This window comes from Triticum dicoccoides, chromosome 7B (assembly GCF_002162155.2).
Source record: "Triticum dicoccoides isolate Atlit2015 ecotype Zavitan chromosome 7B, WEW_v2.0, whole genome shotgun sequence".
In the NCBI taxonomy this organism is placed as follows: domain Eukaryota; kingdom Viridiplantae; phylum Streptophyta; class Magnoliopsida; order Poales; family Poaceae; genus Triticum; species Triticum dicoccoides.
Genome location: NC_041393.1, coordinates 449,018,973 through 449,044,264, shown reverse-complemented (window position 1 = coordinate 449,044,264; position 25,292 = coordinate 449,018,973). Strand labels below are relative to the sequence as shown.

The following is a 25,292-nucleotide window of genomic DNA, read 5'->3' as shown; positions in this document are numbered from 1 at the left end:
GTACGCGCCACGGCGTTGGCGGGCGCGGTACGCGCCGTATAGGATCCCTGGAGAGCTCCTCACGAGCGCCTTCAGCGCCAACACGCGATAGTGGCGCCCGCAGGTCAAATCATGGGCCGGAGCCCAGCGCGCCTCGCCAGCTTGCTCGCTGGCGCCTTCGCTCACTCAATTGCTAGCTCGCTCCCGCTTGATTGTTTTTTTATCGCTAAATCGCTACAGTACATACTCATTTTTCTTAGAAAAAAAACAACCAGTTGGCTGCAGTATGTATTCTTGTTGTTAGGAAAAAGTTCATCGATTTCGAAAACAGTTCATCGAATTATACAAAAAGTTCATCGAATTTGGAAAAAAAATCATTGAATTTGAAAATGAGTTCATCAATTTTCAAAAAAGTTCATCAAAAATGGAAAAAAGTTCATCGAATTTGAAAAACCGTTCGTTGAACTTTGAAAAAACTTCATCGAATTTGAAAAAATGTTCATGGAATTAAAAAAAAGATCGTCGAATATGGAAAAAGTTCATCGAATATGGACAAAAGTTCATCGCGTTTGAAAAAAAGTTCATCGAATTTCAAAAATAAATTCATCATTGATAAAAGTTCATCGAATTTGAAAAAGTTCATCGGGTTTGAAAAAAAGTTCATCGGATGTTAGAAAAGTTCACCGAATTGAAAAAAGTTCATTGAGTTTGAAAACAAAGTTCATCAAATTAGAATACAGTTCGCAAATTTGAAACGAAAATTCATGTATTATAAAAAAAGCTTAAAAAGGTAAAATGGAAATGAATAAAAAAAATAACAAAACCATTCCACTAAAAAAGGAAAGAAGAAAAGAAGGAAACACCTGTAACTAAACGCGTGAAGCATAGGTGGCCGGTTGGTTAGGTTTAGCGAAGGTTGAACCAAGCGATCGCTGTTCGGCCGGCCCAGCGTGGACAAGGGGGCGTGCGCCCTGTACCATTAACGCTATATCGGGCGCAGAAGGCACCAAATAGGGTTTGGCCTGAAAGCAAGCATGCCGGTTAAGGAGGATGCCTCACCCCGGCTTCGTTTTCCTCACCGCATCATGCTGCCATGGCCTTTCTCGTAGCCCAGGATGGTGGGCTGAGAAAGCACATTAGCTAATCAACCTCTTTTGCCTTGGGGTTGGCTGTCGTCATGCTTGGTTAGACAAACACGTAAAATTTCTTTCCGTCTCTGTGAAACATCTGAGGACTTAATAAAGCTTTAATCCCTAAAAAAACTTAATAAAGCTTTAGGAGATTGCCTAAAAAGAGCTAACCAGTCTCTTTTGTCTTAAAAGAAAAAAAGAAGATAATCAGGGCTTGCTTACACACAATTAAAAGGCAAACCTTCACGAGTGCGTCGCTACTGATATTTGGTAGCAGTAACGGACTCGTGACCACATGGCATATGTGGTGAGTAATCTAAAAGCAAACAATGTCTAGAAAAAACAAATATAAAGGACTCGCCTAAAAAAAGTAGTAGTAACGGACATCAAGCATTTACACGGCAACACACCACCTCCTTGTTATAAGGGCACAGTTTCTAGCCCATCTTCAACCCCCTAGTCAAGAGTAGTGTACGCAGGAGCGAGAGTGAAGATGGATGGAGGAAGCAGCGGTGTGGGCGCAGACGAGATCTGGAGGCCATGGGACGAGCACACTGTGCTCCGCCCGGAGGAGATGGAGTACGTGCGACAGTTCCACCAGCACGAGCCAGGCGCCAACCAGTGCACCTCCTTCATCGCCAAGCACATCAAGGCGCCCCTCCAAACCGTAAGAAACACATGCCTACCTCTTTATTTATGCACCGTTCTTGATGCGTTGTATGCCATCTAAAACCAAATTTGTCACCAAAAAGTTATTGGTATAGTTACCTGTTTGTGATTTTGATTTGATTTGCATTGAAGTCTAAGAAATATATTAATCCACATGCAGATGCACTTTGAGTCCAATCATGTGACCTATATAGGGCGAGTAGGGGTTTGTGGTCATTTTTGTTTTATTTTCTCCATTCAAATTTCCTGTTTGTACATAATTTTATTTTCTAAGAGTGTTGACCTAATTAACTCAGAAATTTTAGGAATCGATGATTTAGTCGATCCCTAAGTTAGACAAAAGTGACTGATTATTTTTTAGTTGGAGTGATCTATTCCGTTGTCCCCTCTAGATGGAGTGAACCATTAGATTTAAGAAAGAAGAAAACAAAGGTCATGGGGGATTCTCGGGGGGATGAAGATGCATATGGTGCGCATCATGCAATGGAAGGTCGACTACCATGCTCCATGGGAAGGGAGATGAGGTCAACAACTTAGGTCAAGATCGCCATGGTGTTGGACAAATGCGGGCCACGACTGTGGGGGTGGGGGGAGGGGTTAGCAAGGATGATAAACTTGTACACGGAGGCCTTTAGGAGTAGGCAAAGTGGCACACGTCTGACGAGTTTGCCAGCAACCAACACATTGTCTACCGCTTCATGCCAGACAAGGATGTGGTGGGGGCTCGCGTGGCACATGTGGTCAATTATGTAGGTTTTATTTGTTGCTTAATTATAGGGTATATGGCAAGGGTTGGAAATTGGGATGTATTTGGTCCATTTCATTAACCCGGATCATTTTCATTGTTCACACACAATTTAGGCACCAAAATAAAAATGAACTAACCTTTTATTGGGTTTGGTTTAGAGTTTTTATGCTCATCCATAGCTAAGAGGGCCGAAATCATGCATGATCAAGGGGATGAGTTGGAGTGCAGTGTTGTGGTATACACACCATAATCAGGAACGTTACACACAACACAATAAAGGAACGCTACCAAGATAAATAGATGCACACAAAGAATATTACGACAAATTGACGATGTCTTGCCAACTGGCATGTGCCACAAGATAAGAAAATTCTTTAGTCACTCATGTAGTAAGGAAATGCTCTAGCTTAGACAACAAAAGTATTGATAGAGAATAAGTGTGACAAACCAACGCAAGCACATCATACACCACTCAATAATGAAACACTATAACAATAAGACAATAGTAGTAGAAAAATAGTTATTGCAGAAAAGGGTAGCGGCAAACTGACGGTGGCGTGGCACATACCATGACATTAAAAACCTGGACCATGGAATGAAGTTACTCTGATTTTTTTTTTTGATTTTCCACATGTGATTTAGGCACCCCCCAAAAAGGAATGAATTAATTTCATTTTTTAGGGTTTCTGTTTTGGTTTACAATTTCAGCGTCTCATCCTTAGCTAAGAGGGTTGATATCTTGCACAACCAGAGTGAGTAGTAGCGTATGTGGAAAATTGATAGTGCTATGGTATATGATAGATAATAAAAAACATTACATACCATAAAATAAGGAAATACCGTAGGCAGCCAGATAATATGTGCATGCAGAAAACAACCTCACAACAAATTGATGAAGGCTTACCAACTGGTACACAACACAATATACAAACTTTAGCCACCCACGGACACTCTAGCTTATACAGAAATAAACATATTGGTAGAGAAAAGGTGCGACGGACTAATGTAGACATCACACACTTCACTAAATAATGAAACACTCTAGCAACAAGACAACAATGATACAAAAATAATTATTGCTAGAAAGGAGCCACCATGAACTAGTGGTGGCATGAACATGCCATGAAATAAGGAAACTCTATAGCCACCGATGGAGTAAGGGCATGTACAATTATGCTATCTTAGCAACGACTCAAAGGATAATTGGTGAGGTGAAAGAGAGAGAAACAAAAAAGAGATGTTTCTGTTAGCTCAAAAATCACCTCTTAATAAGGTAAGATACTTGCCTACACTCTACGAGATGTATTATCTATCATATAATATGCTTGTTTGGCTTCTCTAACTGAGTGTACTATATAAAAGCAGAGCACATTATCAACCATTGTACATTCTCTAAGGGAACACTCAAGTTACCATAATATTGTCTCTATGGAAAAAATATACCAAAAAATGGTTGTCGTAAAGTGACAACCCCTCCCATTAAACCCGGGCATGGGCAGCCCGGCCCAACGACCCGGCCCGAGCCCGGCCCGAAAAACCAGGGCCGGGCCGGGCCGGGCTTGACACTCGGGCCAGGCTTGGGCTTTGTTTTGCAGCCCGAAAGGTAGTTCGGGCCGGGCTCGGGCTTCTCTTTTTCTATTTTTCGGGCCGGGCTTGCACGTACACGTACTAAAAAACAGCGCTCGGGTCGGGCTTCAGGCTTGATTTCGGGCCGGGCTCGGGCTTGAAATCAGGGAGTATTTTGGGCTTCGGGCCGGGCTCGGGCTTGAGAAATGAAGGTCGGGCTTTTACAAGCCCGGCCCGAAACCTGGCCCGGCCCGACGTTTGCCCAGGTTTACCTCCCATACATGTTGGAGTAAGAAAACACCAATAGCCACCCACATAATAGGTAATGCTCTTGCTACCAAGCCAATAGTTGTACAAAGCTAGTTACTTTTATTCACAAAAATCTAGTTATTGTTAGAACAATATGGTGTCAAACCAATGAGGATGCACACCATGGAATAAGGGAACATTCGTGCCACCCACACAACAAGGAAACACTCTAGCTCCATCCGAGTTCTCAAGCACTCATCGAGCTCCCGGGTTCTGAGTTTTATTTCCACCAATGTCACGGTGTATAGTTTCTCTCCTAGCCACATGTGCCCATTCATTTTTAGGCGTTCTTTGTTTTGATTGCGGAGTGGGGTTTCAGAAAACATTTTGTGTGGGTTTGAAAATACTTTTTGTGTGGTTTGGTTGTTAGTTGAGTGAATTTTTGGACAGTTTGAGAATATTACCTCTTGGTGATTGGCCCACATTATTTTGTATAATTTTGAGCTCGTGATAGCTTGAACAAACAGGGAATACAAATTTTCAAATGGCAATGAACTTTTGTATACTAGCCTCTAAATTGCATTAACGCTTTACATATTTAGAGTAGATGCATATTATTGCAACTTTTACCATGATGACATGAACCCATGGCTCATTTGACAAATAAATTGATAATAATCTCTACTACTATGGTTACATAAACTAAAATTGTATGAAGCTTTTAAGACAATTTCCCCGTTTGTTTTGATTAGTACACATTTGCGGCATCCATTCACAATACTTGTAATTTAATAGTCTTATTTACATCGTAATGCATATTATTTATAATTAGTGAGGTTTAGCAATAAACTAGTGTGACCATAATTATTATCGTAGCAAAATGACGTTGCACTCCCTTTTGGATTGGCAACTTCTCACATGATTTTTTTATCATATACTCACTCCGTCCCATAATGTAAGACGTTTTTTGACACTACATTACGGGACAGAGGGAGTAATTGTCTTGACTTGATAAAATATCAACAATAGAGCCATTATTTTTCAGTATATAACATCCACTCTTATTAACATAGTTCTCTCATGTAACAATGGTTACCTTTTAGTCTAAAAAAACAATCTAAAATACATAGGAGTTTAGCAAAATAAATGTTTTAACCTGTTAGTAATATTCAATAAAATATTATATTTTAGTTTCACATTTATCACAGTAAAGTGATTGAGAAGTGATGAGAACATGCAACATTTTATGTGTATGATTGTGTTGCTAATGCATATGAAATAACATTTAACATAATACCTTAATTGTACACATTGTGTCAAATCATACATAATATGGTGCTTACTAATATCGATTCAATTAATTCATGTCCTTTTGCTGTTCACTACATGTTAGGTTTGGTCACTTGTGAGGAGGTTTGACGAGCCACAAGTTTTCAAGCCTTTTGTGGAGAAGTGTGTGATGCAAGGGAACATTGAGCCAGGATGTGTTAGAGAGGTCACTATCAAAAGTGGGTTGCCTGGTACATGGAGCACCGAGAGGTTGGAGCTGCTCGATGATAATGAGCACATCCTCAGTGTCAAGTTTATTGATGGTGATCATCCGCTAAAGGTATGTAATTACGTTTTGAGCCTCCAATGTTTGTTTAATTTTTACATTCTATTATACAGTGGCTGATCTACTGAGTAGTATGTATCGTCACCTGTCAATTTTTTTGACAACCTGGACCCCACAAACTTACTAATATTCAGATGCTAAGATGCAAGACGACGAGATTGCAAAACAAAGAGAGATTTATCAATACCTGTTGTTATTGTAGTTTTAAATCACATGTTATAGTAGAATGAAAGATATTTAAACCTAATAATTGGGCATTGTTTTGACAAAAATTTCTTGGAAATAATTAATTAATCTAGACACAAGAAATGCCTAACACAAGTGAGCACAAACCCATAGAATAATTAAAATTAAACCAAGCCCTGAACTTCCAACTCATGCATGACCATATATTTAGAAAGTTCTTGGTACAATATACCAAATTGTATCATTGAAAGTTATAAATGAGAGACTAGCTAGCTCCACTCCATGTGGTGAGAAATGTATAACTGATGTACTTAATACGAAATATTCCATATAACAGTAAAAATGATACCAAATGTACAAATATATTTATAAATATTCATAATTAAACCCTATAGATAAACACACATTCTTTGTAAGTTAGCATCCAATACATCTCAATCAAGGAAATAATATCATTTCTCATTAGAAGTCAATGATATACAAATCCAATTAGTTTGTTTTACTAGTGTATGTTTACAATAATGTTCCGTAAAATATTGTTACATCGATAATTTTCATTTGTTGTCTTTAGATTTTATACATGGAAACTTTTAGAAAAACATTGCTTTAGAACATTCAGATTAATGGTTAGTAACAAAAGCTAGCTAAGTTAGTAGATCATATAACACTTCCACGCCCAAACCTACTCAGACCACATATATATACATATATAATAATGGTAATGCACTTTAATATATATATATTTGGACACTTATATATTATGAAGTATCAATCACATATTAGTAGTTGGATCACACTTGAGGTTAATTATTACGAGATTATTTTTCTAGGCATACTAAAATTCTGTCTTATTTTTATTTATCTAGAACTATTCATCTATTTTGACGGATATCTTATGAAGTATCAATCACATATTAGTAGTTGGATCACACTTGAGGTTAATTATTATGAGATTATTTTTCTAGGCATACTAAAATTTGGTCTTATTTTTATTTATCTAGAACTATTCATCTATTTTGACGGTCCACCATGAGGTTATTGGTGGTCATCCGGGAGCACTGGTAATTGAGTCATTTGTGGTCGACATCCCAGAGGAGAACACTGAAAACGAGATCTTTTACCTTGTTGGGAACTTTATCAAGATTAACCACAATCTGCTTGCTGATGTGTCAGAGAGACGCAACCGTGCACTAAACTAATGGTCCCTTATTGGTTGGTCACGACCAATCAATTAGCTTGCACCACCCATGAAACTTCTCTATCAAATTGATCGAGCGCCCTACCTTTCATCGTTGGATATTGTTATAAATTAATTCGTACAATGTATGTGGAATATTGTCTATCGTGTTTGGCGCCTTCATGGGCATGTTTATCAGGATTTTTTGTTGTTGAAGAATATGAATAAAGCCTCTTCTACCATTTCGTGAGAAAATAAAGTTAATCAAAGATCGTTGCTCTCTTCTTTCTAGTTTGCTTGTTAAATTCACAAAATTATCCATTTGTTGGGCATCATGAATGGAAATGTCACGACCAATGGGTGTGGGTCTATATATTTTTTATTTTTATCATTGAAAATATTTTATGAATCAAAAATGATTTTATGTAAGAAACTAAAGTGCGCCCTCACACACACACACACATTAATAGGATTAATATGCTACAATACTTATGGCACACTTGGTATCATACATCATTAGTGTTTATAAATTCTTCTATTTGATTAGTATTTTCATATTCATTCGAGTTGATACTTCATTAGTGTGGCTGTAAAAATATGTTGGAACTTTTCAGTATCAAACATAAGAAAAATGTACCAAATATATCCGATTACTTTTCAACAACATTTGTAGCGACCACGATCCCAATGGACCGAAGTCTCTCTGCTTAAGTGTCATCCCTAGATCGATAATGCTGACACACACAGTACTCGAGGAATTATAACAGAGTTCAGTCACACACTTATTACATCGAGTCCTCGTAAAGAGTATGATTACACAAAAATATCATGGCTGAAGGCCATCTAAACTAAATAACCGCGGAAGCTTCGAAGGTAAATGAGTCCATCAACTCCAATGGCATAGCTGAGTGTAGGACAACGACCTATCGCACCTTATTCGTCGTCTGAGAAGTCTGCAACATGAGACATTGCAGCCATGTAGGTCAGCACATTGAATATGCTGGCAGAGTTACACTGTAAAGCAATGAATGCAAGAACTATATCTATATGCAATATTTGGCTGGTGGAGGCTCTAAGTTTATGTTTTTGCATAAAGCTAGTTTTTCCCTACATCAAAGGAATAAATTTATTTAAACTACTCCCAAGTTGTACCAATATTTGAGAAGGTTCCTCCAACTCAAATCCCAATTAAACAAGTATCATCATTAAACCTAATTCAAATTAATTAAAGAGTGATAAGATCAACAATCATATCCAATTCTAGATACTCAAGATGTCCATAACCGGGGACACGGCTAAACATGCTACAATTGTGGCAATGTGAGCCATTTTGTGGCGGAGTGCCCTTACGAGAAGAGGAAAGACAATGGTGGCAAGCTCATCCGAAAAGACAAAGCCAAGTCCTTCCCCAACAAGAACAACTTCACCAAGAAGACTCAAACTAAAGGGTTGGTGGCACAAGAAGAATATCATGAGGATGATGATGATGATGAAGATAGTGAAGCCATGGCCATGGCCTCCGTTGCCATTGCCACAACTCCACGGGTGTCTCTCTTCGACTCACCCAACGAGAACATCACCGCCAGGTGCCTCATGGCTAAAGCCACCAACAAGGTAACCCCCAACATCAAAACCACCATCATTACTAATCCCTCCTTGACGGATTGCATTGATGAAAGTGAGGGGTCTAATGAGGAAGTAAATGAATTTGAGTCTTTTATGAGTAAGCTCAAGGGAAAAATTCAAGAAGCACTTTTTCCCACAAGACTCGACCGCATCCATGATCAGAAGATCGAGACATAGTCTTTCTAAAGCATTAACTCTCTACTCCGGGCAAACCGGTACACCTACTTTCCCATACATATGCTAGTCCACCTCTTTGAGAGCTCATACAACTTACTCAGCTATGGCAGAGCCCATAATGGCTTGTGGCTGCACACCGAAGTTTCTAGGCATGAAATATCATATGATCCCTTTGAGCCTGCGTGGCGAACCGAGGAAAAATCACACAAGTACTCCGTATTTCCCTAACAGACAAACACTGGATTCTCCAGGTGCCCCAATGAAAGGATCGATATAGTTGACTAGAGGTGGGGGGGGGGGTGAATAGGCAACTAACAAATTTTAGCTTTTCTTTACCAATTTAAACTTTGCATCAAAGTAGGTTGTCTAGATATGCAACTAGGTGAGAAACCTATATGATGCAACAACAACAAGCACACAAGCAAGCAAGAGATGCAACACAATATAAGCTTGCACAAGTAAAGGTACGAGATAACCAAGAGTGGAGCCGGTGAAGACGAGGATGTGTTACCGAAGTTCCTTCCCTTTGAGGGGAAGTACGTCTCCGTTGGAGCGGTGTGGAGGCACAATGCTCCCCAAGAAGCCACTAGGGCCACCGTATTCTCCTCACGCCCTCACACAATGCGAGATGCCGTGATTCCACTATTGGTGCCCTTGGAGGCGGCGACCGAACCTTTACAAACAAGGTTGGGGCAATCTCCACAACTTAATTGGAGGCTCCCAACAACACCACGAAGCTTCACCACAATGGAATATGGCTCCGCGGTGAACTCAACCGTCTAGGGTGCTCAAACACCCAAGAGTAACAAGATCCGCAAGGTATTAGTGGGGGGAATCAGATTTCTCTTGGTGGAAGTGTAGATCGGGGCCTTCTCAACCAACCCCTAGAGAATCAACAAGTTTGATTGGCTAGGGAGAGAGATCAGGCAAAAATGAAGCTTGGAGCAAAAATGGAGTTTGGGGATGGAAGAGGTGAGTCTTCTTGGAGAAGAAGACCCCTTTATATAGTGGGGGGGGGGGACACATCCAACCGTTATGCAGCCCGCAGCCCGCATCTGGGCAGTACTACCATTCCTGGAGCGGTAGTACCGCTGCCACAGCGGTACTACCGCTATGGAAAGTAGGCATAGGGCAACCAGGGCTGAGGGAGAAGAAGTACACGCACTAGGGCGGTAATACCGCCCTGAGGGCGGTACTACCGCCGATAGGCGGTACTGCCGCTTCCTACATCTGCTGGAAAACAGGGGAGGGCAGCGAGCTGAGCGGCAGTTGGAGCGGACATAGGAGCGGTACTACCGCTGATAAGCAGTACTACCGCGCCCTACTGCCGTCCCTACTACCGCTCCCCTGCATGGTCCTTTACGGAAACCCGACAAGACAAATCGAGACCACAGCAGGGGCGGTAGTACCAGCGGCACTAACAAGCAGTACTGCCGCCGATAGGCGGTACTACCGCCCTGGCCGTGGTACTACCGCTTAGCACAAAGCACCCCTTGTTTTGCACATCACAAAAACTCCAAGAAGCAGGAAGAAGGCGAGGGTGCAAGGAGAATGTGAACGTGATGATTCCACCCATACTCTTCCGAAACGGATCCCCTCTTGATAGTACGGTTATCCCTACGACTCAATTCCACCGGAAAGAAACGAAGGAAAATAATCCGTCTAAAGTGAAGTCCTCGAGGGGTAACAATCGCATAGTGCTCTTATATTAGATAACCTGAAAAGCTTAATGCACACGATTAGTCCGCAAACGTATTTTCATCAATCACCAAAACAACCGGGGAAAATAATGCCCTAACAATCTCCCCCTTTTTGGTGGATTGATGACAACACGGGATTTGCACATAATAGTAACTGGAAATTAAGCAAACCCTCTCCCAACAAAATATAGACAAGCTCCCCCTAGAGGTGTGCACCAAGGAAATTAGCATGAAAGGCTATGTGCACATCTTTAGGATCAAAATCCCCCTATATTTTGTAGACAGGCAACATCCTTGCATATAAGAATAACAACAAGTACATCTAAGCAAGGACAAGCATGAGAGCAATAATATAAGTACTGGTAAAGAAGCATCTCACATGATAACAGAGTACTTGACACTAAAGAGATAAGATAGGGTAGTTCACATATGTCTTACACCATATGGTCTCACTCACAGCCGAAAGAAAGCGAACGAAAATGACGAACATGAGACACGAGACACGAACAAACACGAACACACAAACACAATACCCAAAGCAAATCCCTAACTCTTCCCCTTTGGCAGCAAGACACCAAAGGGAAAGGGACGACACGACACATGATGGTAGTAGATCTCCATGGCATCACCATTCATGATCCTCCTCCTCCTCCTCAGAGACCTCTGCAGCACGGGGAGAAACGTGAACTCCGGTGTCCTCCTCAGAGTCAGACCACGGGCAGTGCACTCTGATCCAAGACTCCTCATCAGTGATCCGCTCCTCAGAGCCATCTGCAACCTCAAGGCCAACCTATCTCATAATGGCCTTGTCACGACGGCGAGCCATTTTGGCCTCCTTGTGAGCGTTGTACTGGCCCTTGGCCTGAAAGCAGAACAAACGCTTCATCTTCTCCTTGAGTTTCTTTGCCCAAGAGGGCTCCTCAGATGGGGGCACATACTCCGAATCATCATCATCCTCATCATCTGCATGAGATAAGACAGTCTCCTGCACTAGAGGTGCCGGAGTAGACGAACTCCACTTCTCCTTCTGACGCAGCTCGATAGTATCATGAGACACCATATTGTCTGTGACAAGCTCCCATCTGGAAACTTGGCTGCCCAAGTGTCCTTGATAAGCTACATAAGATAGGGTCCATAAATGATGCACTTGCGCTCCATGACAGCAGAGTGAAGTTCAGACCACATCACATGTGACACATCCAGCACCTATTGAGAACCCTGCTCTTCTTGACAGAATAGAAGCATGTCAACAAGGTAAGAGTGCACCTGATCCAAGTTGCCAATCCAAGGAAACAAGGTGTTCCAGAAGATCCGATGCATGATGTCTAGAAAGGGCCAGAGCTCATAAGAAACCTTCCCAGTCTCAGACACTTTCTTGGTAGAATAGGGCCAAAGCTTCTCCTTATGAGTAGCAGCAATCTCCTTATGAGGGCAAAACCCAAGTGGGATATGGGCACCCTCATCATTGTATGATAAGATGACCATGAAGTCCTTCCATGGTGCGGACAGAAGATGACCATTGGTCATCCAAGACAGAATACGGGCCTAATCATGCCCAAAATTAATGGTGGAAAAGAACTGGACCACGAGCTCGGCATCAAAGTCTTTGTTGAAAGTAATGATCCTCTTGATGTCCAACTCCTCACACCTCTGCAGAGCATTCCCAAAGTATGATAGGTCCTTCTCCATGTGCGAGAGATTGACAGACTTGACCTTCACAAACAAGTTCTTCTTTTGCTTCAAGACATCATGATAGATGGAATGCTGAAACCTGTTCCAGAAAGGACGCCTCTGAAGAGCAGGCTCCTAGTCCACATGGTAGGGATTGTGCTTCCTCTTGGTACAAAACTCCATTGCAGACATCTGATTTGCACGCTTGCACCCAATGGAGGTCTTCGACGTTGGGACCTTGGCCTTGAGTTTTGGCGGCTCAGATGAGCCACCCGCAGCAACAGTAGCTCTGGTGCGTCCGAAGAGCGATAATGCTTGGAACCTGTTGTACGGTCTAGATTCTCGTGGCGAGCCTGATGCCCGGAGCTACTAGCACCTGAAGACACACACACACACACACAAGAACCACAAGAGCAAGAGAGCATAAGCCAAGGAAAGACAAACACCAAAGATGAAAATTAGGTAGAGAAACATGGGCATTGGCATCTCGGGGCGGCAGTACTGCGCACCAGAGCGGTAGTACCGCCGGAGCGGCTGTCAACGGGCTGACACCTACCACGGCAAGATCCAGTACTATCGTAGATGCAAAATTCCATATTTCTTACACTTAATCATCAAACAACCTAGTCTAGCAGTCTCCCAAGTCCTTGCTAAGACTCAATTCAACAAATAAATTGAGGGATGCAACGAATATAACCCAAAACCTAGATTCAAGAAGGAGAATCAAGGGAGAGAAGAACGGGGGCAATATCGACATCCATGGCAAGAGGAGAGGGTGGGGAAGGATCCCATCGGATGGAACCGAGGGAGACGGCCTGGATCCGGCGGCCCGGTGGCGGACCTCCGGTGCTTGGGGAGTCGCCTGAGAGAGGAGAGGACGAGGAGATGGGGCAAACTGAACGGGTATGGGGGAGTGGAAACTCCCCCTGCCTGATACATACCCCACACGCCAGCCCTAAACGTAGTACCGCGCAAGGCTTTGGTGCAGATCTGAAGCACACATGCCTAGCTGTACCTGGTAGTACCGTGTCGGCAGGGTGGTAGTACCGCTTATAAGCGGTAGTACCGCTCTGCAGCAGCGGTAGTGCCGCTCATGCGCCCCAAAGCAGGAACAAGGGGGAAAGGATGGCTTACGCACGACTAGCGAAAAACAGAAAGACCACATAACACACAAGACAAGCCAAGACAAACCCAAACACGACCACACCAAAGCACAACCACTCAAAAGAGAGAAGCACAAGCAGCAAGAAACAACATACAGACAAACTCTCGAGAAGAAAGGGCGGTGGTCGAGACCACCTATGTTTGAGCAAATGGTATGGCACCGCGAAGAATTATCCTTGGGCCCATGACCAAAACTCGTCTTTGAAGCACAAGTACCATAAAAAATGGCGAATGTGAAAGACTTGATCAATTTATGCATAACGGGGGGAAGGAGAGTTCATTGAGAGAACAACACTCCCCCTATGTCCATGCCTACACCTAAACAAGACATCATGAAGAGTGTGGTGGGGTGTGCAAGAGTTCAAACCACATTGCTCGAATCAATGATATTTAGCTCATGCCTTAACTCGCGAAATCTTGCTTCATCCAAGGGATTCGTGAAAATATCTGCAAGGTTATCATGAGTGTTGACATACTTGAGCTTGATCTCCCCTCACCTAATGTGATCCCGAATGAAGTGATACCGAATCTCAATATGCTTGATCTTGAAGTGTTGCACCGGGTTGAGAGAGATCTTGATGGCACTTTCATTGTCACACCAAAGAGGCACTTCGTCACAAGTGACACCATAATGCTTCAAAGTTTACCTCATCCATAGAAGTTGAGCACAACAACTACCGACAACCACATACTCCGCTTCGGTGGACGAGAGAGATACACAACTTTGCTTCTTGGAAGACCAACTCACCAAGGAGTAACCAAGCAATTGGCACCTCCCGGAGGTGGACTTCCTATCCACTTTGTCTCCCACCCAATCTGAATCTGTATAGCCCAAAAGATCAAAGTTGGCTCCTCTTGGGTACCATAAGCCAAGGTTTGGGGTATGAGCCAAATATCGAAAGATTCGCTTGACCGCCACAAAGTGGATTTCCTTAGGTGCGGCTTGAAACTGTGCACAAATTCCCACACTCAACATGATATCCGGTCTAGATGCACAAAGGTAAAGCAAGGATCTAATCATGGAGCGATATACCTTTTGATCCACCGCTTTACCATTTGGATCAATGTCAAGTTAGAATTTGACGGGCATTGGAGTGGAGGCCGGCTTGACATCACTTAGCTTGAATCTCTTGAGCATGTCTTGAGCATATTTGGCTTGGTTGATGAAAGTTCCTTCTCTTCTTTGCTTGATTTCGAACCCGAGAAAGAACTTCAACTCTCCCATCATGGACATCTTGAACTTTGAGGTCATGAGAGCGGCAAATGCCTCATTGAAAGCTTTGTTAGGGGAACCAAAGATAATATCATCAACATATAGTTGGCACACAAACAACTCCCCTTTGACCTTCTTAGTAAAAAGATTGGGGTCGATTTTCCCAATTTCGAACCCACGATCTTGTAACAACTCAGTAAGATGCTCAAACCAAGCACGTGGGGCTTGTTTAAGGCCATATAGTGCCTTGTTGAGTTGGTACACATGATCGGGGAAATAGGGATCCTCGAACCCCGGGGGTTGTTTGTCATATACCAACTCATTAATGGGACCATTAAGAAAAGCACTCTTCACATCCATTTGTTGCAACTAGAAATTATGATGAGAAGCATAAGCAATAAACAAACAAAAAGATTCAAGGCGAGCAACAGGAGCAAAGGTTTCACCGTAGTCAATACCCTTGACTTGGGAGTAGCCTTGTGCCACCAAATGAGCCTTGTTGCGAACAATGATTCCATGAGCATCTTGCTTGTTCTTGAATATCCACTTGGTTGCAATGACATTATGATTCCCGGTTGGCCTTGGCACTAATTTCCACACTTGGTTGTGCTCGAAGTTGTTGAGTTCTTCATGCATGGCATGGAGCCAATCCGGATCGTCGAGCGCCTCATAGACCTTTTGGGGTTCGACACAAGAAACAAACACGTGATGTTCACAATAGTTTGCTAATTGTCTACGAGTGCTTACCCCCTTTCTTAGGCTTCCAACCACATTCTCCATGAGATAACCTTTGGTTGTGAGCCTGGAAGCAATCTTCACGGCACGACGCTCTAATTCCTCCTCGGGTGTGAAAAGAGGAGGGGTAACTTGATCATCTTGAGTGCCATCTTGAGCTTGTTCTTGATCTTGAGTTTGCTCTTGATCTTGAACTTGCTCAAAAGGAAGAACTTGACCTTGGGCATCACTTGGTGGTTCACCACCATCTTGAGGTTGATCTTGCCCTTGATCTTGTTCATGTGGTTGAGGGACTTCACTTTGTTCTTCGGAAGAATGTGGGTCTTGGGTCGGTGATGGCTCCGCTTGAGTGGAGCATTGTTCTTCTCCTTCGGCCACAAGGGGTTCCTCAATGGGTAGGATATGACCAACACCCATTCTTCTTATGGCTTGGGGAGGAATTTTCATAACCTACATCATAAGTACCACTTTGCTCCACTTGGGAGCTGTTATTCTTGTCAAACTCCACGTTACACGTCTCCTCAATGAGTCCCGTGGACTTGTTGAGGACACGGTAAGCATGAGAGTTTGTAGCATAACCAACAAATATGCCCTCATGAGCTCTAGCCTCAAATTTAGACAAACGAACACCTTTCTTGAGAATGAAACACTTACACCCGAACACTCGGAAGTACTTGAGGTTGGGCTTGTTACCAGTGAGTATTTCATAGGGAGTCTTGTTCAAGCCTTTGCGGAGATAGAGCCAATTGGATGCATGACATGCGGTGTTGATGGCTTCAGCCCAAAAGTTGTAAGGAGACTTAAGCTCCACCATCATGGTCCTTGCCGCATCCATCAACCTCTGGTTCTTCCTCTCCGCGACACCATTTTGTTGAGGGGTGTAAGGTGCATAGTATTGATGCTTGATCCCCTCGTCACTAAGAAACTCATCCAAGGTGTAGTTCTTGAACTCGGTACCGTTGTCACTTCTTATTGTCAAGATCTTTGCATCGTGTTAACGTTGAGCTTCATTTGCAAAGTCGATGACGGTTTGTTGGGTCTCACTCTTCCTCTTGAAGAAATATACCCAAGTATATCTTGAATAATCATCCACAATCACAAAGCAATACTTTCTACCCCCAAGACTATCGAAGGATGGAGGCCCAAAGAGATCAATGTGAAGGAGCTCCAAGGGTCTCTTCAAGTAGATGATAGTCGTGGGAGGGTGAATCTTCTCATGTAGCTTTCCTTCGATACAAGCACGATATTTGGCAAAACTAACATTTGTTAGTCCATGGACATGGTCCCCCTTGAGAAGACTTTGCAAAGATCTCATATTGACGTGGGCTAAACAACGATGCCAAAGCCACCCCACATCAACTTTAGCCATTAGGCATGTCGCGGTCTTAGTGGGTCACTACAAAAAGTTAATCACATAAAGACTGTTCTCGACATGCCCAACAAAGGCTACTTTAAGAGTCTTGCTCCACAAGAGGGCGACGTTATCAATATCAAAGAATGTGGCAAAGCCCATGAGTGCAAGTTGAAAGTAGATTGTATGCAAGGGACTCAACAAGCATGACTTTCTCGATCGTGAGATCATGAGAAATGACAACCTTGCCAAGACCTGATACCTTAGAAGATGAGGCATCATCCCACTCGACGTTGGTGGGCATAGATGGAATCTTGTGCACGTCCACCACCAAGTCCTTGCTGCCGGTCATATGATTTGTGGCTCCACTAACAAGCAACCATGACCCCCCACCGGAAGCAAACACCTACAAGAGATCAATGCTTGGTTTTAGGTACCCATTTTGTAATGGGTCCTTTGATGTTAGTAACAAGGGTCTTAGGAACCCAAATAGACCATTCAATGTACTCATAAGGAGAACCAACAAATTTAGCATAAACATGCCCATCACTAGCACGACACAACACATAAGAAGGGTTAAAGTCGCCGGCTTTGTTGGAAGGGGTGGCATTGCCCTTTTTGATATCACCACCCTCCACATTGTTCTTATTCTCCTTTGTAGCACCCTCTCCCTCCTTCAAAAAAGTTTGCTTGAGAGGGGGAGGTCGTTTGGTCTTGTCGTTCTTCTTCTTGTTCTTGGACTTGGGTGCAAACCAAATCCCTCTTTGGCCACAACTTCCTTTTGATTGCTCAAAAGGTCATTGAGGTTCTTCTCACCTTGTATGCACGTCACAAGGCCTCTCTCAAGTTGTTCTTTCAACTTGGCATTCTCATCCACAAGATGCACATGCTCACAACATGGATTAGTAGCATTTGCATTATCAATTAATACCATATGAGGAAAGGTGGCTTTCTCCTTGGTTAGCTTCACTTGGAGTTGATCATGAGACTCCTTGAGGCTAGCATGAGCTCCCTTCAAGATCTTGTGAGCCTTGTCGAGTATCTCAAACTCCTCCTTGAGTCTAGCATGGTCAACCCCAAGTTTAGCCTTCTCGGAATTTAGCACACGAGATACAACAAGAGCATGATCAAGATCTTTCTTTAATTTAGCATGGTCATCGTTGTGTGACTCCTCAAGATCCAAACGATGCACACGCTCTTCCTCAAGAGCATTAGAGAGATCCCATATCTCATCGGCATAGTCCGACTATGACCTTCCATCTTAGAGATGGTTTCTTCATGAGCCTTGATCATGTCATTGGCTTCACCAAGTTCTTCTAGGAGAGCAACGAAGTGCTTCTTGGATTTACCCTTGAGCTTACTCATAAATGACTCAAATTCATTTACTTCCTCATTAGATCCCTCACTTTCATCAATGCAATCCGTCAAGGAGGGATTAGTAATGATGGTGGTTTTGATGTTTGGGGTTACCTTGTTGGTGGCTTTAGCCATGAGGCACCTGGCGGTGATGTTCTCGTTGGGTGAGTCGAAGAGAGACACCCGTGGAGTTGTGGCAATGACAACAGAGGCCATGGCCATGGCTTCATTATCTTCTTCATCATCATCATCCTCATGATATTCTGCTTGTGCCACCAACCCTTTAGTTTGAGTCTTCTTGGTGAAGTTGTTCTTGTTGGGGAAGGACTTGGCTTTGTCTTTTCGGATGAGCTTGCCACCATTGTCTTCCCTCTTCTCGTAAGGGCACTCCGCAACAAAATGGCTCACATTGCCACAATTGTAGCATGTTCTCACACGTTGCTTGCCCTTGAAGCCACTTGAGTTGTTCTTGTTGAAGTTGGGCCTTGTGTTCTTCTTGCTCCAAAATTGTCTTGAAGCAAGAGCCATGTGCTCATGGTATTCATACTTAGTATCTTTGAGGTTACTCTCCTCTTCTTCCTCTTCATCCTCTTCTTCCACACTAACCATGGCCTTCAAGGCAAGGTTGGGCTTCTTTGCTCTTTGAGAACGCAACATCGCATTGTCGGCGGTCTTGTCCAAGATCCTCATTGCCACAAACTCATCCAACACTTCACTCGAGGACAAGTTGTGGAAGTCCGGGCTTTGACGGATGATGGAGGACATGGCATTGTGGTAGGGCATCATGGCCTTGAGGAATTTGCGCTTGATCCAATTGTCATCCGTATCCTTGCTCCCATGATCTCGGAGTGAGACCGCGAGAGTGGTTAATCTCTGGTAGAGCTCGCGAGGTTCTTCGTCTTCATTCATTGCAAACTCATCGGCTTCATCTTGCACCACTTCATAATTGGAGCGTTGATGCTTGCGCTTCCCTTGTAAAGGGAAACAACATGGTGCCATGCTTCCTTGGCCACGGTGAAGGGTCGGAGGTGAGAAATGTCTTCAAGTGGAATTGCATCTTGAATGATGAAGAGAGCATTCTCATTGAATTAATTATCTGCGGCTTCTCTAGGGGTGAAGTTACTTCGATCATGCGGATAGAAACCTTCCTAAATAATTCTCCAAAGGTTAGTATTAACATGATTTAAATGATGTTTAAAGCGATAAACCCAAGAATCAAAATCCTCATTCTTCACAATCTTAGGAGGAGAACCCGCATGATTTAAATGCGTGGAGGGAATTGGTCCTCCATAAGTGAGAGGAGGTTCAACATGAGAATAGATGCCATTACCACTTTTACCACTAGGCGAAGGAACCTTTTCACTAGAAGCTTCCCCCTTATCGGAGTTGGCATCCGCCACCTTGTTAGTGGGAGCAACCACTTCCAAGGGTGCGCTGGATAATTTAAGACTATCAAGGAGCCTTTGACCTCGGTCGTCATGGAGGTTTTCAATGTGTCCAAAGCCACATTTAATTCCTCACGTGAGACCTAGGATGCCCCATCGGCCGTAGACGAGGACAGAATCACACCGGGGTGCTCCTCCTCACCGTCTACGATGTTAACCATACTCTTCAGATGGTAAAGTCCTTAATAAAGAGACACGGCTCTGATACCAATTGAAAGGATCGATATAGTTGACTAGAGGGGGGATAGGCAACTAACAAATTTTAGCTTTTCTTTACCAATTTAAACTTTGCATCAAAGTAGGTTGTCTAGATATGCAACTAGGTGAGCAACCTATATGATGCAACAAGAACTAGCACACAAGAAAGCAATAGATGGAACACAATATAAGCTTGCACAAGTAAAGGTATGAGATAACCAAGAGTGGAGCCGGTGAAGACGAGGATGTGTTACCTAAGTTCCTTCCCTTTGAGGGTAAGTACGTCTTCGTTGGAGCCGTGTGGAGGCACAATGCTCCCCAAGAAGCCACTAGGGCCACCGTATTCTCCTCACGCCCTCACACAATGCGAGATGCCGTGATTCCACTATTGGTGCACTTGGAGGCGGCGACCGAACCTTTACAAACAAGGTTAGGGCAATCTCCACAACTTAATTGAAGGCTCCCAACAACACCACGAAGCTTCACCACAATGGAATATGGCTCCACGGTGACCTCAACTGTCTAGGGTGCTCAAACACCCAAGAGTAACAAGATCCGCAAGGGATTAGTGGGGGGAATCAAATTTCTCTTGGTGGAAGTGTAGATCGGGGCCTTTCTCAACCAATCTCTAGAAAATCAACAAGTTTGATTGGCTAGGGAGAGAGATCGGGCGAAAATGGAGCTTGGAGCAACAATGGAGTTTGGGGATGGAAGAGGTGAGTCTTCTTGGAGAAGAAGACCCCTTTATATAGTGGGGGAGGGGACACATCCAACCGTTATGCAACCTGCAGCCCGCATCTGGGCGGTACTACCATTGCTGGAGCGGTAGTACCGCTGCCACAATGGTACTACCGCTATGGCAAGCAGGCATAGGGAAACCAGGGCTTAGGGAGAAGAAGTACATGCACTAGGGCGGTACTACCGCCGATAGGCGGTACTGCCGCTTCCTATAGCCGCTGGAAAACAGGGAAGGGCAGCAAGCTGAGCGGCAGTTGGAGCGGATGTAGGAGCGGTACTACCGCTGATAAGCGGTACTACCGCGCCCTACTGCCGTCCCTACTACCGCTCCCCTACATGGTCCTTTACAGAAACCCGACACAAAAAATCGAGACCACAGCAGGGGCGGTAGTACAAGCAGTACTACTGCCAATAGGCGGTACTACCACCCTGGCCATGGTACTACCGCTTAGCACAAAGCACCCCTTGTTTTGCACATCACGGAAACTCCAAAGAAGCAGGAATAAGGTGAGGGTGCAAGGATAATGTGAACGTGATGATTCCACCCATACTCTTCCAAAACGGATCCCGTCTTGATAGTACGGTTATCCCTACGACTCAATTCCACTGAAAAGAAACGAAGGAAAATAATCCGTCTAAAATGAAGTCCTCGAGGGGTAACAATCGCATAGTGCTCTTATATTAGATAACCTGAAAAGCTTAATGCACATGATTAGTCTGGAAACGTATTGGTCATCAATCACCAAAACAACCGGGGAAAATAATGCCCTAACACCCAACAAATCCACCCAGATGTGTATTAAAGTTGCCACCTTAATGTTTTCCAAGATTAATAACTCTCGTAACTTCCATGTGAATCATGATCCAATCCCCATATACGAGCATGGCTAAGCAATAATAGAGCATAACGTATATTCCCGGGGTGATCAAAAGGTATTAGGTTCCCACCTCAAGTACTAGAACCAAACCACATATTCCCAATCCTATTCATGCAAATATTTGAGGGGCAATACTAATGCATAGTAAAAACTGGGTATAGAAAAGTATGATCAAAGTGTAACTTGCCTTGCCAACGATCTGCAAACTCTAGAGATTACAAGCTTCGCACTCCGGATAATATAGCATATACAAACAATAGCATACATAAACAATCACTCAAACGAAACAGAGAGAAATCGAGAAAAGATCCAAATCAAACATGAAACAAGCAAACGTCTAAACCAAACAGAAAACAAAACCTAACAACATTATTTTCGTGTGGATTAGATCTTAACAGTAGGTACATGTGATTAGCTACGATTTGCAAAAAGAAACAACTCAAACGGAGAAATGAAACTCAAGATACGAACGAAACAAGATTGTTAACTAATCTGAACCAAACTCACATTTTAATTTCTCAAAATCATGTTCAAGTTGGTTTACTAGAAAGAAGGGATCGTTACGAAGATTTAGGCGTTGGTTTCATCTAATTTGGACAAACGAGCACAAAGTTACGCTTGTTCTAAGATCAGGGGCTAAATCACGAGAAAACTATTCGCGGATAGGTCCCTGGCCGAACATAAAACTAAAAAGAAAAATCTATGGAACGTACGTTCGTTAACAGAACTAAGCGAACGAAACCGTTCATTAAAACGATCTAACCAGTGAACGTTTACTAAATAAACTAAAACAAAAACGAAAACCGATCTAATACTAAACCGATCTTAAAAAAATAAACCAAAAAAACCGAACGGTTTTTATACCGTTTAACCGGAGAAAACCGGCGGCGGGATCCGGCGGGCGGCGACGAGATTTGGCGGCTCCGGCGACGGGCGTCGGCGGCGAGGCGATGGTGCACAGCAGGCGGCGGCGGCTCAGCGACGCGGTGGCGGTGGCTGCGGGCGGCGGGGCGATGCGAGGAGAGGAGGGGGTGGGGGCTTATAAGGAGGCCTTGAGAGGGTCCTCGGCTTGCGCGAGGGGGCGGAGACATTGAGGCCGACCTGGACTCCTCCTCGCCGGAGTCCGGCGTCTGCACGGGCGGCAGAGGCGGTGCGGCTCGGCTGGGCCGGCTCGGCTTCGGCCCAGTTCGGTCCGGAACTTTTTCTAAAATAATTTCGCCGCGAAGGAAAAATGCTAATAAAATATAAAAAGAATTCTAAAATTCCAGAAACAATTTTCACCGTCCAAACCTAATATTTGGGACAAGAGGAACATTTTTCTTGACTAAAATGCAATTTTCATAAGTGCAAGTTTTTCTCTAATTCAAATAAAATAGCAAATAAAATACAATTAAAATAATAATTTGATTTTAAAATTTCTTCTCCAATATTTCTCTTCTGTTGAAGAAGTCATATTATCTTCACTCATTTATTTTTTTATTGTTGGAAATAATTGGAGAGAAAATATTAAAATCAAATTGATCCTCCTTTCAAATTTGAAAATAAATTCAAATATGATTTTTTTTGTGAAACCTCCAACTCTCTCCTTGGGTCCTTAAGTTGCTTAAATTTCTTGGATCACAACAAAATGCAAAAATAAAATATGATATGCATATGATGATCTATGTATAACATCCAAATTGAAAATTGGGATGTTACAACATTCTTGTACAAATAAAATAATATATGAGTGTTAACCTATTAGGTATGTAGTATATATATTTGTACTCAATTTTGTGACCGAACAATATACTCGATGCCAAGCTAAGTTTTTTTCATACACCAAATTGAACTCCCCATCACAAAAATCACATGAAACCTTTAGTTTTGCTATAATCAACCTATTTCATATGATATATACCAAAAGATGCTCCTTATTTTCTAGTTTACCATAATGCTTTATAAATAAAATACAATACATGTACACGGTATGAGGACGCGGATCTTTGGCTCCTGGGTGCTCCACCCCCTATAGGAACATTAAATTCGAAAAAATATTGGGAAAATTCAAAAAAATGTAGGATTTTGGGATATCAAATTTGGGTGCCAACCTACTCCTATGCGAAGTTTCGCGAAAAAATTGATATTCATGGTACTCAGTAAAAACACAGACATTCCTATGTAAAAAAACAGTTTGGGTGGATTGTAGGTCGGACTGTATTTTCTTCGTCATGGATACATTTCTTGGTATTTTTTCACGAATCTTCACACGGGAGTAGATTTGGCACCCAGGTTCGAGATCCCAATATTCTCGGTTTTTTTGAATTTTCCTCGTATTTTTTGAAGTTGATATTCATATAGGGGTGGAGCACCCAGGAGCTCATGTGCATTTCCCACTGTATGATGCCTATTATGTTCCAAACTACACCATAGTGACACCCTAACTGAGTATCCAGGGAAATGTGTATAACTCTATCACATTTGAATACTTTAAATTAATGTTTTACATAATAACTACTTAAACTACATACGTCTTTTCTATGTCTCAAACGTATTTATAATTTTTGATTGTTTCATGCTACTATATTTTCACTTCTGAATACTTTGTATGCCAATTTATATTGTTTTTATTGACTAACCTATTAATTTAGTGCCAGTGCCAGTTGCTATTTTCTGCATGTTTTGACTTTATAGAAAATCAATATCTATGGAGGTTAAAAAACCCTGAGGATTCAGTACGATTTTTTTCGAGGCACGAAGGTTCCAGTAAGCACTGGAGGGAAACAAGAGAGGCCACATGTACTCCACACGGCCTGGTGGCGCAACCAAGGCGGCCACACCCCATGGCCATGTGGGCCCCCGACAATGTGGGGGCACCAATCTATAGGACTGGCAACTCTAATTGTAAATTAAACAGTGGTCCCAAGACCGAGTGCCACTGAGTACAACGAACTGATAATAGTAGCATACATCCATTACAACACGAATAAGTCTTACATAGGGGTGACCAATGATACGTCTGCAACATATTTATAATTTTTGATTGTTCCATGCTATTTTATTATCTGTTTTGGATGTTTTATATGCATTAATATGCTATTTTATATTATTTTTGGGACTAACCTATTAACCTAGAGCCCAGTGCCAGTTTATGTTTTTCCTTGTTTTTGAGCTTCGCAGAAAAGGAATACTAAACGGAGTCCAAATGGAATAAAACTTTACGATGATTTTTCTTGGACTAGAAGACACCTAGGAGACTTGGAGTTCAAGTCAGAAGAGCCATGAGGCGGTGACAAGGGTGGAGGGTGCGCACAGGGGGTAGGGCGTGCTCCCTACCTTGTGGGCCCCGCGTGACCCCCCTGACCTAGTTCTACCTCCTATATATTCACATATATTCCCAAACCACCAGAAGCATCCAAAACACTTTTCCACCACCGCAATCTTCTGTTCCCGCGAGATCCCATCTTGGGGCCTTTTTCGGCATCATGCCTGAGGGGGATTCCATCACGGAGGGCATCTACATCAACTCTATTGCCCTTTCAATGAAGCGTGATTAGTCCACTTCAGGCCTACGGGTCCATAGCTAGTAGCTAGATGGCTTCTTCTCTCTCTTTGATGCTCAATACTATGTTCTCCTCGATGTTCTTGGAGATCTATCCGATGTGATACTGTTTTGCGGTGTGTTTGTCGAGATCCGATGAATTGTGGATTTATGATCTGCTTATCTATGAATATTATTTGA

General features: G+C 42.9%; 1 protein-coding gene across 1 annotated transcript; it reads left to right on the top strand.

Moving 5' to 3' along the window:
• The first annotated feature begins 1,539 nt into the window (after positions 1–1,539).
• Positions 1,540–7,561, top strand: LOC119340057 (abscisic acid receptor PYL3-like). Its single transcript, XM_037611968.1, has 3 exons — positions 1,540–1,776; positions 5,735–5,950; positions 7,144–7,561. Exons 1-3 carry the CDS (start codon positions 1,603–1,605, stop codon positions 7,339–7,341), a joined length of 588 nt encoding a protein of 195 aa, XP_037467865.1. The 5' UTR covers positions 1,540–1,602; the 3' UTR covers positions 7,342–7,561.
• Positions 7,562–25,292: the final 17,731 nt, after the last annotated feature.